Source organism: Oncorhynchus keta, chromosome 29 (genome assembly GCF_023373465.1).
Source record: "Oncorhynchus keta strain PuntledgeMale-10-30-2019 chromosome 29, Oket_V2, whole genome shotgun sequence".
Classification (NCBI taxonomy): Eukaryota; Metazoa; Chordata; class Actinopteri; order Salmoniformes; family Salmonidae; genus Oncorhynchus; species Oncorhynchus keta.
Genome location: NC_068449.1, coordinates 48,219,860 through 48,234,311, shown reverse-complemented (window position 1 = coordinate 48,234,311; position 14,452 = coordinate 48,219,860). Strand labels below are relative to the sequence as shown.

The window sequence follows — 14,452 nt, the reverse complement described above, 5'->3', positions numbered from 1 at the left end:
ACGATTACAAGCATACCCATAACATGATGCAGCTCGAAAATATGGAGTGTGGTACTCAGTAATGTGTTAATTGGATTTGCCCCAAACGTAACACTTTGACAATGTATTATATTGATAACTGAAACAAACAACCATGTCAGAGTATTTTTGATTTCACATTTATCAAGTACATATTTGGTATTAATTCCAATCATATGAACATTGGGCTTATATCACATCCAATTTTGAAGAACCCATAGAGCAAGACTATATGGACAAAAAAGGAACGTAATCTGGATAAAAACCATCTCCATTAGCCTGGCCTAAAAATACATCACATGACTATAATCCTCTCTTCCATCATTAGCCACCTAGATATGTACGCTAGAGGGCGCCACGGAGCGATGAACGTAATAGCACTGTCGTGCTTGTTCGTGATTGGCTCATTCCTGCTCAAAACAGATGACGTTACACCCGGAAGTTGTGGTTTCATCAGTCGAGTACATTTATATATTTTTCCTTCCCAGGATATTGTTCAAATTAGCATTTACAACTGACTACACACCACGACGCCTGAAGGATTTGGTGGAAGAATACCAACGATGAAGGGATTGCTTCAAATCGTTTTGCTTTTCCTCTCTGTAGCTCACATCAGAAGTTGGAATGAAGGCCAGTGTTTATTTCCGCATAATAGCTATTCACTTTCTAGAATCTAGTTCTCTTTCTTGCAAAACGTTTAGGCTACAAAATTATATCTAAAACATCTATGGTTCTTGCTCGTTGTACAAATTTCAGAAATGGCTAGCTAAGCAGGTGGATATTAGTTTTCATGATTAAAAAATAGCTGCGGGTCTTTTGATTTTGTGCCGTAAAGATCAAAGATCCAGAATGCATACAAGGGAGGCTCAGGCAACATTATATTATGCACATATTCTACACATAACTAAGTTGTTGAAGGTTGCCAATTTGCCATACGTTGTTCATCAGCCTATTTGCTTAGCCTTATACTGCCTGGAATCGAGAATAATGATTCCTCTCTATACAGCTCCAGGTAGTGTTTTGCTCCGAGACGTGCAGGTACTCACCCTGTACAAGGGCAAGTACACCACTGCCAGACGCAGTAGCGCTGTACCTCAGCTGCAGTGTGTTGGAGGCTCAGCCGGCTGTGGGTCCTTCCTTCCTGAAGTGGTTCAATGCAAAAACAAAGGCTGGGACGGAGTCGACGCGCAGGTAAGACTGAACACTTGCAGATAGAGGAAAAGGGTGTAGCACATTAGGCCTGCTCCCAGATCTAGCCCAATTACTGTTGGCAAGATGGCACAGATCCTTGTTTCACTTTCAGTGGGAGTGCAAAACAGACATGGACAACGCCTACAAATTTGGTCGGATAGAGGTCAGCTGTGAGGGATTCAGCCATCCAGATGACGCCTACATACTGAAGGGCTCGTGTGGACTGGAGTACTCACTGGAGCTGACTGAGGAAGGCAAGAGGAGGCACAAGGGGGGTTCACATGGCTCAACAGGTGGGTTGTTGGTACACAGCGTTGTGAAATGTTTCACAACGTTATGGGACGGAAAACAATAACGATTGTCTTATTGGATAAGTTCCCTCCCTGTTTCTGTATGTTTTCTTCTGTTTGATACCATTGAACAAAACCATGATTTCTCAGGTGGCTTCAGTGAGTTCGCTTCCAGCTTCTTCAAGGGTTCTTCAGACAACAACAACCAGCATCACCATAGCAACAACAGACAACAGAGTTCAACAGGGGAAGGAAATTCCAGTGGGTTAGTGGTAGTCGCTCTGCTCTTGTTTCTGGCCTATGGTGTGTACAAGCTTTTCCTGAGTGGACCGACGAATCTAGGACAAGACGGGCAGTTCCCTGATAACGGCTCCAATACCCACAATCCCCATGGGCCACCACCTCCTGGATTCAAGCCAGACTTCACAGGTAGGCTAAAGTTTATACAGCTACGCCATCTGCTTACACACCCTTGCTTTTATTTATGGTTCAGGTATGTAGCCTGGTCCTAGATCAGTTTGTGCTGTATTGCCAATTGGCATGACCATAGGAGTTGGCAAGATGGCACAAACTGATCTGGGACCAGGCTGTCACCGATCATAAATGGTATCTTTCTCTATCCTAGGTTCCTCTTCAGGTTACCCAGGTGCTTCCGGGTTCCCCGGTGCTTCTGGGTTCCCCGGTTCTGCCGGAGGATATGCTGGTTCTGCTGGCTACGGTGCCAACCCTGGGTACGGGTTCCGCAGTGACTACAGCGGACAGCAGCAGCAGCACTTTGCGGGGGCCCGTGCTGCTAGAGGAACTGGGAATAGTTTCTGGACTGGGATGGGGACTGGAGGAGTCCTCGGTTATCTGTTTGGGAGCCAAAGGTCAGTGTTGTAATCCAGTATTTCTGAACTCCAGTCCACCCAACAGCATACATTTATGTTGTAGCCCTGGACAGACGCAACTCATTGAGGGCTTGATGATTAGTTGACAAGTTGAATCTGGTGTGCTTGTCTGGGGCTACAAAAAATGTGTGCTGTTTGGGGCACTCGACTGGAGTTGGGAAGCACTGGTGTGTGCATATCTTTTGGTTTGGCATGATACTGTGTCGTTGACCCATCTTGGGGAAGGATTGGTTATACAGGGATGGGCAGGTAGTGTCGGCTTAGAGAAAGGGTAGGACATTTTGTTTTTTTATTTAACTAGGTAAGTCAGTTAAGAACAAATTCTTATTTACATTATCGGCCAAACCCGGACGACGCTGGGCCAATTGTGCGCCGCCCTATGGGACTCACAATTACAGCCGGATGTGATGCAGCCTGGATTCGAACCAGGGACTGCAGTGACGCCCCTTGCACTGAGATGCACTGCCTTAGACCGCTGTGCCACTCGGGAGCCCAACATGACAATCACTAGACATAAAAATAAATAAAATAATAATAAAAAACATTTTTACTCAGATTTTCAGCTAAAGTTGTTGGTTGTGTTTTTTTTCATGTCCCTGTTTATTGTAGAAGCCAGACGCCGTACACAAACACCCACTCAAACTACTCTGCACCCAGATCACCACCGACCCCAGCCCCTAGCACCGGAACACGTGCTGCTTCAGGTACTGCTGCCCAACTACTATAACTAATGTAGCCAGAGCATCTATGTACGTACTTACTGATGTGTGGTTTTATAAACTGTCCAATTTAGTCAAATCAGTCAAGTCATCTTGAGAAATTGTGTATAGCTGTAAAATCATAGACGTCTAAAATATAAACGTTTGTGTGGATACAGTATAACATATGTTTGTATGACTCCTTCATTAAGTTATTCTCAGTTCCACACAGTTACTCTGTCCCACGTCCTGCCTCTACGGGAGTTTTTCTTAGGGTGGCTTTCTGATTCCTTTTTTGTCAGGCTTTGGAGGGACCAAGAGAAGATAGATGTCGAAGATGGGCAGGAGGCCATTGGCAGCTTTCCATGATGCCAGAAGAAAGCCAAGTGATGTCATCAGGGATCTGGGACAAGCATATAGTGGTCTGTACTTAATTTGGTCGGGTTGCTGTGGAATTGTCAATATTACAATGATTGATATTTAAAAGATGAATGACTCAAGAACTCTTAAATGTTCCATGTCTGCGGGATACGAATGTATAATCCACTAACAGTTGATCCATCTTACCTGTATGGCCACCCGTGTCCTGAAACTGCAAATGTTTCAATAGTTTTAACTTGTTTGGAATTTAACACATATTTCCTTGATGCTTAGTTGATAAAGGTAATTTCTAAAATTCCTTCAGAAGGAATGATGTATAAATGTTTTTCTGTTTTGTTTATCAGACTGCTGTGAATGTGTTCTTCAATGGCAGTGTGATACGAGTACATTCACGTGTTACTGTTTTAAATTGTAGGACAACCTCTGTGGAATTTCTCAGCTGGTCGTATGTATAAGGCTTTTCTTTCTTGTATTAAAAACAAACAAAACATGTTTACTGTAGAAATGATTTTGATAATGTATTGATATTGAGGATTGTGTTTGATCGTGTTCTCTTATTCATGACGATTTTAGAAGTTTCGGACATTAATATCCCTCTGCACAATTTGGATGAAAGCTAAATGTGAGTTGTGGTACAGATCAGAAGTTTGGCCTTTTTGTCTAGTTGACCTGTCCAGAGTTTGGCTGTGTTTGCATTCTGATTTGATTCTAACCAGTGTCTGAGGGAGAGCCGTCTGGCCCATACGACTAGGCTAGAAAGGCCATGTATCCAACCTCGAACTGAAGCTGGTTGACAACTATGGGCTCGAGTTAATCAATTCGGGGATAACCTGCATAGCAGATCGTAGGACTTATTTACGCGGTATGTCGGAGGTGTAACTGCGTTGGAGCTGTCAAATGGGTGAGCAGCTGCTCGTGTAGTCATTGTCACGAAGCCACATCCGTCCCACTCGCTTTAAAAGTTCAGAACGAGACAGTGTAGACTAGAAATAATGACGCATAGAACTCTGCATTATTTTGCTCAATTTATCAGCCTGAGATGTAGATGACATCACACATTCGTGTTCACACATGCGCCCCCACGTACTCACGCACAAGGTGGGAAATGAGCTGTAAAAATAGGAGTCGGGAACCCCGCGAAACTGCCATGCAGCCAGTAGCAATGTGATATGTATAATGCCGCGAGCCGCTTGTGGATTTGACGTCTAACACAGTTCCGACACCTGCAAAACAACCGCTACGCGGGTGTCGGCTAGCGCATCTGGTAGAATCTAGCTCTTGCATAGGCTAGCGACGACGACTCTCCCCACAGAGCCCTCTGTTCTGGGTAGTCTTCTCCAGCTAGTTCCACCCATGTCAGTTGTCTTAGGGCCTTTTGTCTGTTCAAGCTCCCGCACCTGGGTTGTGTTCAAGTCTTGCGAAACTGTTGAAGAACCAAATGTAACAAAAACGGAAAGGGAACAAACTGAATTTTCTAAACGTTTGAGTAAATGGTTTCTGTTGCAAAAAAAAAAACGTTTTGTAATGAATACACACCCCAGGTGTTCTTGGAGCCGTGCATCCTCCGAAACACAACCCAGCCAAGCTGCACCAATGTGTCAGAGGAAACACCGTACACCTGGCGACATGTCAGCGTGCATTGCGTCTGGCCTGCCACAGGAGTCTCTAGTGCACAATGGGACAGGAACATCCCTGCCGGCCAAACACTCCCATAACCCGGATGACGCTGGGCCAGTTGTGCGCTGCCCCATGAGTCTCCCGGTCGCGGTCAGCTGCGACAGAGCCTGGACCCAAACCAGGATCTCCAGTGGCACAGCTAGCACTGCAATGCAGTGCCTTAGACCACTCAGGAGGCTTTCTGAGTATAAGCACAGGGTTGTAGGTTCTATCCCAGGCAGAGGCTGTGAGTGTGGTTGCATTGACGCTCGCTGGTGGATCGTGATCACTAATGGGGGTTACGTTCTGAGGTTCCCCCTCCTGTAAAAAGCAGCGTTTTATAGAGGGAAACCTCTCTCTAAAAAGTATTCTTTTAAAGTGCTTTTAAAATCTTAGGGACTACTTTTTCCCAAAGGTTTCCCTCCATAACCACTGCTGGTTACTGTTCTGGAACCACGGGGTTTAACATATACGAAATAGATGGACATCAACAAATGAATGCCTACCATACAACATATGGGAAATGGAGTGTCTCGGGTTTATGTACAGAATAATACGAAATGCTCTGAGACCAGGTTGGTGTATTTGACATAAAGTACAGTCAAAAGCACTAAATGTACATCTATATTAGAACCCACAACCTCAGTGTACTAAGACAGTTGAGTTAAGCACTGAGCCACCTGCACATTTTCCCAACATCACATTGTTTCTTAATACTCAGGGAAGGCTAAGCAGTTGAGCTTTGACTCATCTGGGCCCAGTTTTTCAAACATTGTGTGATCGGATTTCAGCAATCGGGTCATTCTATTTCTATGCATTTAATCCGATCCGATTGCTGAAATCCGATCAGATAACTTTTGAAAAAATGGGCCCAGATTTACAGAACACAGATCTTATCTGACCCTCAAATGTATCTGACATTTAAATGTTCTCTTTAAATATTTAGAATTGTGAAAAATATTAAATGGGGTTTGAACCACCAACCTCAGAATAATGAGGAAAGTTCATTTTTACCGCTACAACGCGGATCTTCTGCGGTCCAGAATGAATCCTGTCTTTATCCATCCACAGTAATCCAACTAAATGTCCAAGTTATTGCAAAAAAGTGATCACATTATGGAAAAATATGCATTTTTCATTACAATTTCAAAAGTAATTGTCAGACATGCAAATCTTTGGCATTACATGATTTTACAAATGGTCTATAGAAAAGGGAAGTTAAAATGCTTAACAGTTCATATTTTACAGTATAACAGCAATCACCAGCTTCTGGAGCACAACATATTGTAAGAGAGAAATATTGATGTATGTCTGCGTTGTGTATGGCATGTGCTGAGACATGATTTCAGGTAGGCCTCCTTGCTTCAAGGCCTGTGTCAAGTACAGTGGTCCACATAAAAACAACTCCCCTGTGGGCCCCCGGGGATAAGGTTTAAAGGACACACGGCTACATCTTCTCATAGGTCAGTTTGTGTCCACAGGCGTTACAGACCTTCCTGTAGAGATCCTCCTCTTCATCCACTAGTTCCTCAGGGCTGTACTCGTGCTGGTGAGCACTGGTTCCCTTGGTAAACATGCTTCTCCTCACCGCACAACGCAGCTCTGGCCACCACGGCGACAATCGTAATATAATAAATTGTAAATACAGAAATAAGGAAAGCAGTCACACATTTTGAGGTTACTTGTTGCAGGTATGTGGGAATTATTTGGTTAATTTGTATTTATTTAATGTAGTTTGTTTCAGTATTATTGACTTAAAATACATCAACTGAATAATCTCAAGTGATACTGGCAAGCTCAGTGTGCAGGTTTTTCTTTTAAGTCAATAATAAAGAAATAAAACTGAATCACCTGATTTCTACAATCTACTGGGGGTGCGTCTTTCTGAGAGTTTTTTTTAAGAGAAAAAGGGGACTTCGTGTCCGAGGGAGGATCCGAACACAGTCGTTCCGTTGTCTGTAAAGCCTATTGTCTGTCTCAATCCCACGATTTAATTCATGTTTAATAAATAAAACAATTACAGTGTTACTGACCTTTGACTTTTTTGTTGAAGCGCTTCTGCTTCTGCACCTCCCTGTTCTCCTCTCTTGCTTCCTTGGCCTCCTCCAGGGCTTCCTCAGAGCCCCACACCTCTAAAGAGCGCTTGTCCACCTGGGAACAGAGCACAACATCATGTTTACTGATCTAACCTAAATACACGTGGGTCCTGTTCATTGGGGCACGCAACGGAAAAAGTTTAAAAACGATAATAAAAATGTCTTATAGACAGGGAAGGAATACCTAAACTTATCTCTGTATGCTTTCTTCTGTAGGTTGCCTAATTACCATGACCCACTAACACATTATGGGGTGGCTGGAAACAATAGTAGGGGAACACTACAGTGGCAAGTGAAGGTGTCTGAAACCATCACTCGCCACCAAAGACTTGCTGCCTCATCTTCCTCTCTAAGCATGTTGGAAGAGGCATCAGACACAGCCAAGAGAAGGAAAAGCAGTGAGTTAAAAGCAGTAATAATGGCTGTGAGCTCATCCTACCTGCAGCCTGAGGTAGAGTTTGATGTCTCCCCAGTGAGGGTTGTGTGGGTTCTTCCTCAGGACAAACCTCAGCACTGGCTCCCTCTGGTCCAGGTCACAGTCCTTCAGTAGGTAGAGCTGCTTAGCCGCCGTACGGGATATCAGCTTGTGTTTCACCTCGTAGTCTCTGGTGGGGAACATTCATAGTGGAAAGAGATAATATAGAATACTAGCTCATTTGCAGCCTCTATTCTTATAACCTGGTCCCAGATCAGTTTGTGCTGTCTTGCCAACTCCTATGGTAATAGTGGTGTGCGTGACAATGACCAGTTGGCAAGACAGCACAAACAAATCTGGACCAGGCTATTATTCTTATATCCTTCAAGCTTAAATACAAGGCTAATATAAGTAACACAATATCTGTATAGTTGCGTGTTCTGATGTCATTGACACAAGAAGGAAGAGCACTGGTTTTACCTGCAGTTGTCACAGACTGCCAGATCGAAGCCGTTGCTGAGGTAGGAATCCATAAACGACTTGTCACAGTCATCACACACCAGGTAGTCTGCCTTTATCACAGGGGCTAGTCAGAGACAGAGAGAGCAGTATAAGCTCAACACTGTCTACATCACATACAGCAGGCTAGCAGACGTTCTTATATAACTACACTGCTCAAAAAAAGAAAGGGAACACTAAAATAACACATCCTAGATCTGAATGAGTGATTTTTTCATTACATAGTTGAATGTGCTGACAACAAAATCACACAAAAATGATCAATGGAAATCAAATTTATCAACCCATGGAGGTCTGGATTTGGAGTGTGGAAAACCACACTACAGGCTGATCCAACTTTGATGTAATGTCCTTAAAACAAGTCAAACTGAGGCTCAGTAGTGTGTGTGGCCTCCATGTGCCTGTATGACCTCCCTACAACGCCTGGGCATGCTCCTGATGAGGTGGCGGATGGTCTCCTGAGGGATCTCCTCCCAGACCTGGACTAAAGCATCCGCCAACTCCTGGACAGTCTGTGGTGCAACGAGAGCGAGACATGATGTTCCAGATGTGCTCAATTGGATTCAGGTCTGGGGAACGGGCGGGCCAGTCCATAGAATCAATGCCTTCCTCTTTCAGGAACTGCTGACACACTCCAGCCACATGAGGTCTAGCATTGTCTTGCATTAGGAGGAACCCAGGGCCAACCGCACCAGCATATGGTCTCACAAGGGGTCTGAGGATCTCATCTCGGTACCTAATGGCAGTCAGGCTACCTCTGGCGATTGATTTGATTTGATTTTGGCGAGCACATGGAGGGCTGTGCCCCCCCCCCCAAATAAATGCCACCCCACACCATGACTGACCCACCGCCAAACCGGTCATGCGGGAGGATGTTGCAGGCAGCAGAACGTTCTCCACGGCGTCTCCAGACTCTGTCACATCTGTCACATGTGCTCAGTGTGAACCTGCTTTCATCTGTGAAGAGCACAGGGCGCCAGTGGTGAATTTGCCAATCTTGGTGTTCTCTGGCAAATGCCAAATGTCCTGCACGGTGTTGGGCTGTAAGCACAACCCCCACCTGTGGACGTCGGGCTCTCATACCTCCCTCGTGGAGTCTGTTTCTGACCGTTTGAGCAGACACATGCACATTTGTGGAATGCTGGAGGTCATTTTGCAGGGCTCTGACAGTGCTCCTCCTTGCACAAAGACGGAGGTAGCAGTCCTGCTGCTGGGTTGTTGCCCTCCTAGGGCCTCCTCCACATCTCCTGATGTACTGGCTGTCTCCTGGTAGCGCCTCCATGCTCTGGACACTACGTTGACAGACACAGCAAACCTTCTTGCCACAGCTTGCCATCCTGGATGAGCTGCACTACCTGAGCCACTTGTGTGGGTTGTAGACTCCGTCTCATGCTACCACTAGAGTGAAAGCACTGCCAGCATTCAAAAGTGACCAAAACATCAGCCAGGAAGCATAGGAACTGAGAAGTGGTCTTTGGTCCCCATCTGCAGAACCACTCCTTTATTGGGGGTGTCTTGCTAATTGCCTATAATTTCCACCTGTTGTCTATTCCATTTGCACAACAGCATGCAACATTTATTGTCAATCAGTGGACAGTTTGATTTCACAGAAGTGTGATTGACTTGGAGTTACATTGTGTTGTTTAAGTGTTCCCTTTATTTTTTTGAGCCGTGTATATAAACACAGGTGGAGTCGGAAGTTTACATGCACCTTAGCCAAACTTTAAACTCAGTTTTTCACAATTCCTGACATTGAATCCTAGTAAAATGTCCCTGTCTTAGGTCAGTTAGGATCACCACTTTATTTAACGAATGTGACATGCCAAAATAATAGTATAGAGAATGATTTATTTCAGCTTTTATTTATTTCATCACATTCCCAGTGCGTCAGAAGTTTACATACTCTCAATTAGTATTTGGTAGCATTGCATTTAAATGGTTTAACTTGGGTCAAAGTTTCGAGTAGCCTTCCACAAGCTTCCCACAATAAGTTGGGTGAATTGTGGCCCATTCCTCCTGACAGAGCTGGTGTAACTGAGTCAGGTTGTAGGTCTCCTTGCTCACACATGCTTTTTCAGTTCTGCCCACAAATGTTCTATGGGATTGAGGTCAGGGCTTTGTGATGGCCACTCCAATACCTTGACTTTGTTGTCCTTAAGCCATTTTGCCACAACTTTGGAAGTATGCTTGGGTTCATTGTCCATTTGGAAGACCCATTTGCAACCAAACTTTAACTTCCTGACTGATGTCTTAAGATGTTGCTTCAATATATAAATATGATTTCCCTTCCTCGTGATGCCATCTATTTTGTGAGGTGCACCAGTCCCTCCTCCAGCAAAGCACCCCCACAACATGATTCTGCCACCCCCGTGCTTCACGGTTGGGATGGTATTCTTCGGCTTGCAAGCCTCCCCCTTTTTCCTCCAAACATAACAATGGTCATTATGGCCAAACAGTTTCATCAGACCAGAGGACATTTCTCCAAAAAGTACAATCTTTGTCCCCATGAGCAGTTGCAAACCGTTTTTATGGCGGTTCTGGAGCAGTGGCTTCTTCCTTGCTGAGTGGCCTTTCAGGTTATGTCGGTTTGGGGGTGCTTTGGTGGTGGTAAAGTGGAAGATTTGTACAGAGTAAAAGGGATCTTGAAGAAGGAAGGCTATGACTCCATTTTACGACGCCATGCCATATCCTGTGGACGGTGCTTAATTTGAGTTTCCTCCTACAACAGGACAATATGACCCAAAGCACAGCTCCAAACTATGCAATAACTATTTATGGAAGAAGCAGTCAGCTGGTATTCTGTCTATAATGGTGGCCAGCACAGTCCCCGGATCTCAACCCTATTGAGCTGTTGTGGGAGCAGCTTGACCGTAAGAAGTGCCCATCAAGCCAATCCAACTTGTGGGAGGTGCTTCAGAAAGCATGGGGTGAAATTTCTTCAGATTACCTCAACAAATTGACAACTAGAATGCCAAAGGTCTGCAAGGCTGTAATTGCAGCAAAAGGAGGATTCTTTGATGAAAGAAAAGTTTGAAGGACACAATTATTTTTCCAATTAAAAATCATTAATTATAACCTTGTCAACATCTTGACTATATTTCCTATTCATTTTGCTACTCATTGTATGTTTTCATGGAAAACAAGGACATTTCTAAGTGACCCCAAACTTTTGAATGGTAATACACACACACACACACACACACACACACACACACACACACACACACACACACACACACACACACACACACACACACACACACACACACACACACACACACACACACACACACAGTATATATAACATATAATCAGTTTAGAAAGAGTGCTAGGAGGAGAGTTTAGCCAAGGTGCTATAGTCGTCAAACACTAGTCATTCAGATAGTGGTTGGTTGTCACGTGTGCCGTAAAATAATTTAGTATGGCCATTATTTTACAGTAGTAGGTAGTTGGAAATGATTGAAAGAAACTGACTCCACTCAGCAACTGGCATGTGGTATGACATGAATCCACAAGAGGGCGCACATGAACCACCAAATGCATCTTTCTCTGTTACAAATCTAACATCTTGACAGTTGAGAGAGATGACATAATGCAACAGATATGGATACCTTGAAGCCCCCGGAAATGTTTCATTGACTATAAACCCACATACCTGGTTGATGCACCACTTTCCTTTGCTTCTCCTCTTCTTCTTCAATGAAGAACCCTCCACCAGAGTCGACTGTCTTGGCGACTTTAGCCGAGGTTCCACCACCTTCTCCTGCCGATGGTCTGTTGGCCAGGCGGGCTTGCCTCAGCATCACAGCCCGCTGTCTGTTCCGTTCGATCTTGGCTCTCATAGCGGGGGACAGATCGCAGCTCTTGGCTTTGGGCTCCGAAGGGGGAGAAGCCGCATGATCATTCATCGGCGTGGGGAGCTCCAACAGATCCATCCCAAAACGCAGGACTGGAGCTAGCTAGCTGTTACACTCTCCAGAGTCATGAAAATGGCAATACATTGAAGATGTTTACCAGAAAGACAGCTGGCAGGGTTGAAAGGAGGGCAGAGATGTTTTGATCTTGTTTTTTTAGCCCGTACACAGCTGTTAGAGTGGCAATCCACCTGTGCTTTTGCACAAAAACAAAACCACATCTTAATCCTTAACTGTCACTTCTAGAAAAACATGTTGAACAAATTATTTCACTGTAAACTCTAATCAGAATTTACAATATAAAATAAAAATCTACTTAATGTCAGGAAATGACAGAGCTCTACCAGGCGGTTGAGAAGTCAAGAGGTTCATATTAGCAATGCCATATTAGAATTGCAATTTGCATAACATTTTTGCTTGTAAAAAATGATATTACATAAATGACTTTAGGTCTGCTTCAATGGCTTTCATAGGTAGGTAAGCATTGTTAAATGAGGACTGACGTTGAATTTGAGAAAACGATGGAAATGTTGTGTGTCCAAACATACATTTTCAATTACATTGAAATTAATGCTTATTCAGGTGTTGTGTAGTGTTCAAAATCCCCCCAAATGTTTTTCTTGAATTTCAAATGATCTAGGTTTTTCCATCATGTTTCCCACATGTTCCAAACACATTTTGAGATAATAAATCACCAAGTGCAGTTTTTATCACTGTTACAGGGATTATTTTCCAGGCAACCTTTAGTCTGAATATTGATTATTAACCCCATGGGGCATGAAATGGGGTTTAACCCATTTATGTTGCATAATATAGTGTGTTGTCAACAATTCAATCATACAGTTGTGGCCAAATATATATATATTTTTTGTAAACTTAAGTTTACAATTTTAATTTAGAAAATAAAGACAAATGGCATTGGCAAAATTATTGGCACCCAGGAGCTAGTACTTGGTTGCACAGCCATTGACCAAGATAACTCCTGACAAATACGTCTTGTAGACGTCAATAGGCTTGCTGCTCCTTTCTGCAGGCAATTTGGCCCAGTTTTCAGCAGCAAACTGTTCTAATTCTTCAATGTTTTAGGGCTGCCCTCCACCAACTGCTGTTTTCAGTTCTCGCCATAGGTTAGGGATGTGACTAAGATCTGGACTCTTCGCTGGCTACTACAGAACAGTCTAGCCTCCTTCTTGAGCTATTCCAGGCATAGCCACATGAAGTAGGGGTGCTGAGGGAGCTGCAGCACCACCTGAAAAATCAGAATACAAAAAAAAAAGATCAATAAAAAAACAATTGTTCACAAAAGTAGTGCACTGGGTCTTTACTAGTATTAGCAGACCGATATAGGCATCTATAGTGAAAGCAAAAAAAAAAAAAACATTTCAGCATCTCTGCTTTGGCAAAAAGGTAGTTACCTAATTAAGAAGAGTATCTTGCAGGACTTAATAGTTGGAATTGTAAGAGTTGTTGCCCTGTTCCTTTCTCTGTGATCATCATTTAATTGGGATCCAGAAAGAACAAAACCCTGTCCTCAAACATCTACATCAAAAGATGCAAAGTTATATCCAAAGACACAAAACATCCACGTCAAATTAAATCTTTTTCTTGATCAAATAACATGGAAACATCCACTTTTTGTGCCGTATTAACGTACCATTCTTACAAACCCCTTCATGTAAATGCACATTACTGTATTGTACATAAGCTGATCATCTACGTTTGTACCTGTAGACTTTACATCACCATGAAGAAAAACAATGTGCAATCCAGTCATTGAGTACATTGAGACATCATGTGGTTTGTGATGATGTGGTTTAGTTGGCAGAGCATGGCGCTTGCAATACCAGGGTTGTGGGTTTGATTCCCATGGAGCACCTAGTATGTAAATGTATGGACTTGCTCTGGATAAGACCATCTACTAAAAAATAATGAATAGACCATTTTAGTTGTCACATTTATTATTATTATTTTTTATTTTTCACTTTTATTTAACCAGGTAGGCTAGTTGAGAACACCTTTATATAACCAGGTAGGCTAGTTGAGAACACCTTTATATAACCAGGTAGGCTAGTTGAGAACACCTTTATATAACCAGGTAGGCTAGTTGAGAACATCTTTATTTAACCAGGTAGGCTAGTTGAGAACATCTTTATTTAACCAGGTAGGCTAGTTGAGAACACCTTTATTTAACCAGGTAGGCTAAGAACATCTTTAGGTAGGCTAGTTGAGAACATCTTTATTTAACCAGGTAGGCCAACCAGGTAGGCTAGTTGAGAACATCTTTATTTAACCAGGTAGGCTAGTTGAGAACACCTTTATTTAACCAGGTAGGCTAGTTGAGAACACCTTTATTTAACCAGGTAGGCTAGTTGAGAACATCTTTA

General features: G+C 43.4%; 2 protein-coding genes across 2 annotated transcripts; one reads left to right on the top strand and one right to left on the bottom strand.

Moving 5' to 3' along the window:
• The first annotated feature begins 432 nt into the window (after nt 1-432).
• LOC118363020 (store-operated calcium entry-associated regulatory factor-like) lies at nt 433-3,960 on the top strand. Its single transcript, XM_035743775.1, has 7 exons — nt 433-648; nt 1,025-1,209; nt 1,322-1,502; nt 1,650-1,928; nt 2,125-2,368; nt 2,999-3,093; nt 3,390-3,960. The coding sequence occupies exons 1-7, from the start codon at nt 582-584 to the stop codon at nt 3,413-3,415; spliced, it is 1,077 nt and encodes a 358-aa protein (XP_035599668.1). The 5' UTR covers nt 433-581; the 3' UTR covers nt 3,416-3,960.
• A 2,376-nt stretch (nt 3,961-6,336) lies between these two features.
• Nucleotides 6,337-12,250, bottom strand: LOC118363019 (DNA repair protein complementing XP-A cells homolog). Its single transcript, XM_035743774.2, has 5 exons — nt 11,810-12,250; nt 8,116-8,221; nt 7,660-7,825; nt 7,158-7,275; nt 6,337-6,726 (listed from the first exon to the last, which is right to left on the bottom strand). The coding sequence occupies exons 1-5, from the start codon at nt 12,087-12,089 to the stop codon at nt 6,572-6,574; spliced, it is 825 nt and encodes a 274-aa protein (XP_035599667.1). The 5' UTR covers nt 12,090-12,250; the 3' UTR covers nt 6,337-6,571.
• Nucleotides 12,251-14,452: the final 2,202 nt, after the last annotated feature.

Coding starts and splice junctions, on each gene's coding strand:
- LOC118363020 (XM_035743775.1), top strand. CDS start 582: ATGAAGGGATTGCTTCAAATCGTTTTGCTTTTCCTCTCTGTAGCTCAC. Junction 649..1,024: donor CATCAGAAGTTGGAATGAAG/GCCAGTGTTTAT, acceptor CTCTCTATACAG/CTCCAGGTAGTGTTTTGCTC. Junction 3,094..3,389: donor CGGAACACGTGCTGCTTCAG/GTACTGCTGCCC, acceptor CTTTTTTGTCAG/GCTTTGGAGGGACCAAGAGA.
- LOC118363019 (XM_035743774.2), bottom strand. CDS start 12,089: ATGGATCTGTTGGAGCTCCCCACGCCGATGAATGATCATGCGGCTTCT. Junction 8,222..11,809: donor GAAAGTGGTGCATCAACCAG/GTATGTGGGTTT, acceptor GTCTCTGACTAG/CCCCTGTGATAAAGGCAGAC. Junction 6,727..7,157: donor CTTCAACAAAAAAGTCAAAG/GTCAGTAACACT, acceptor CGTGGTGGCCAG/AGCTGCGTTGTGCGGTGAGG.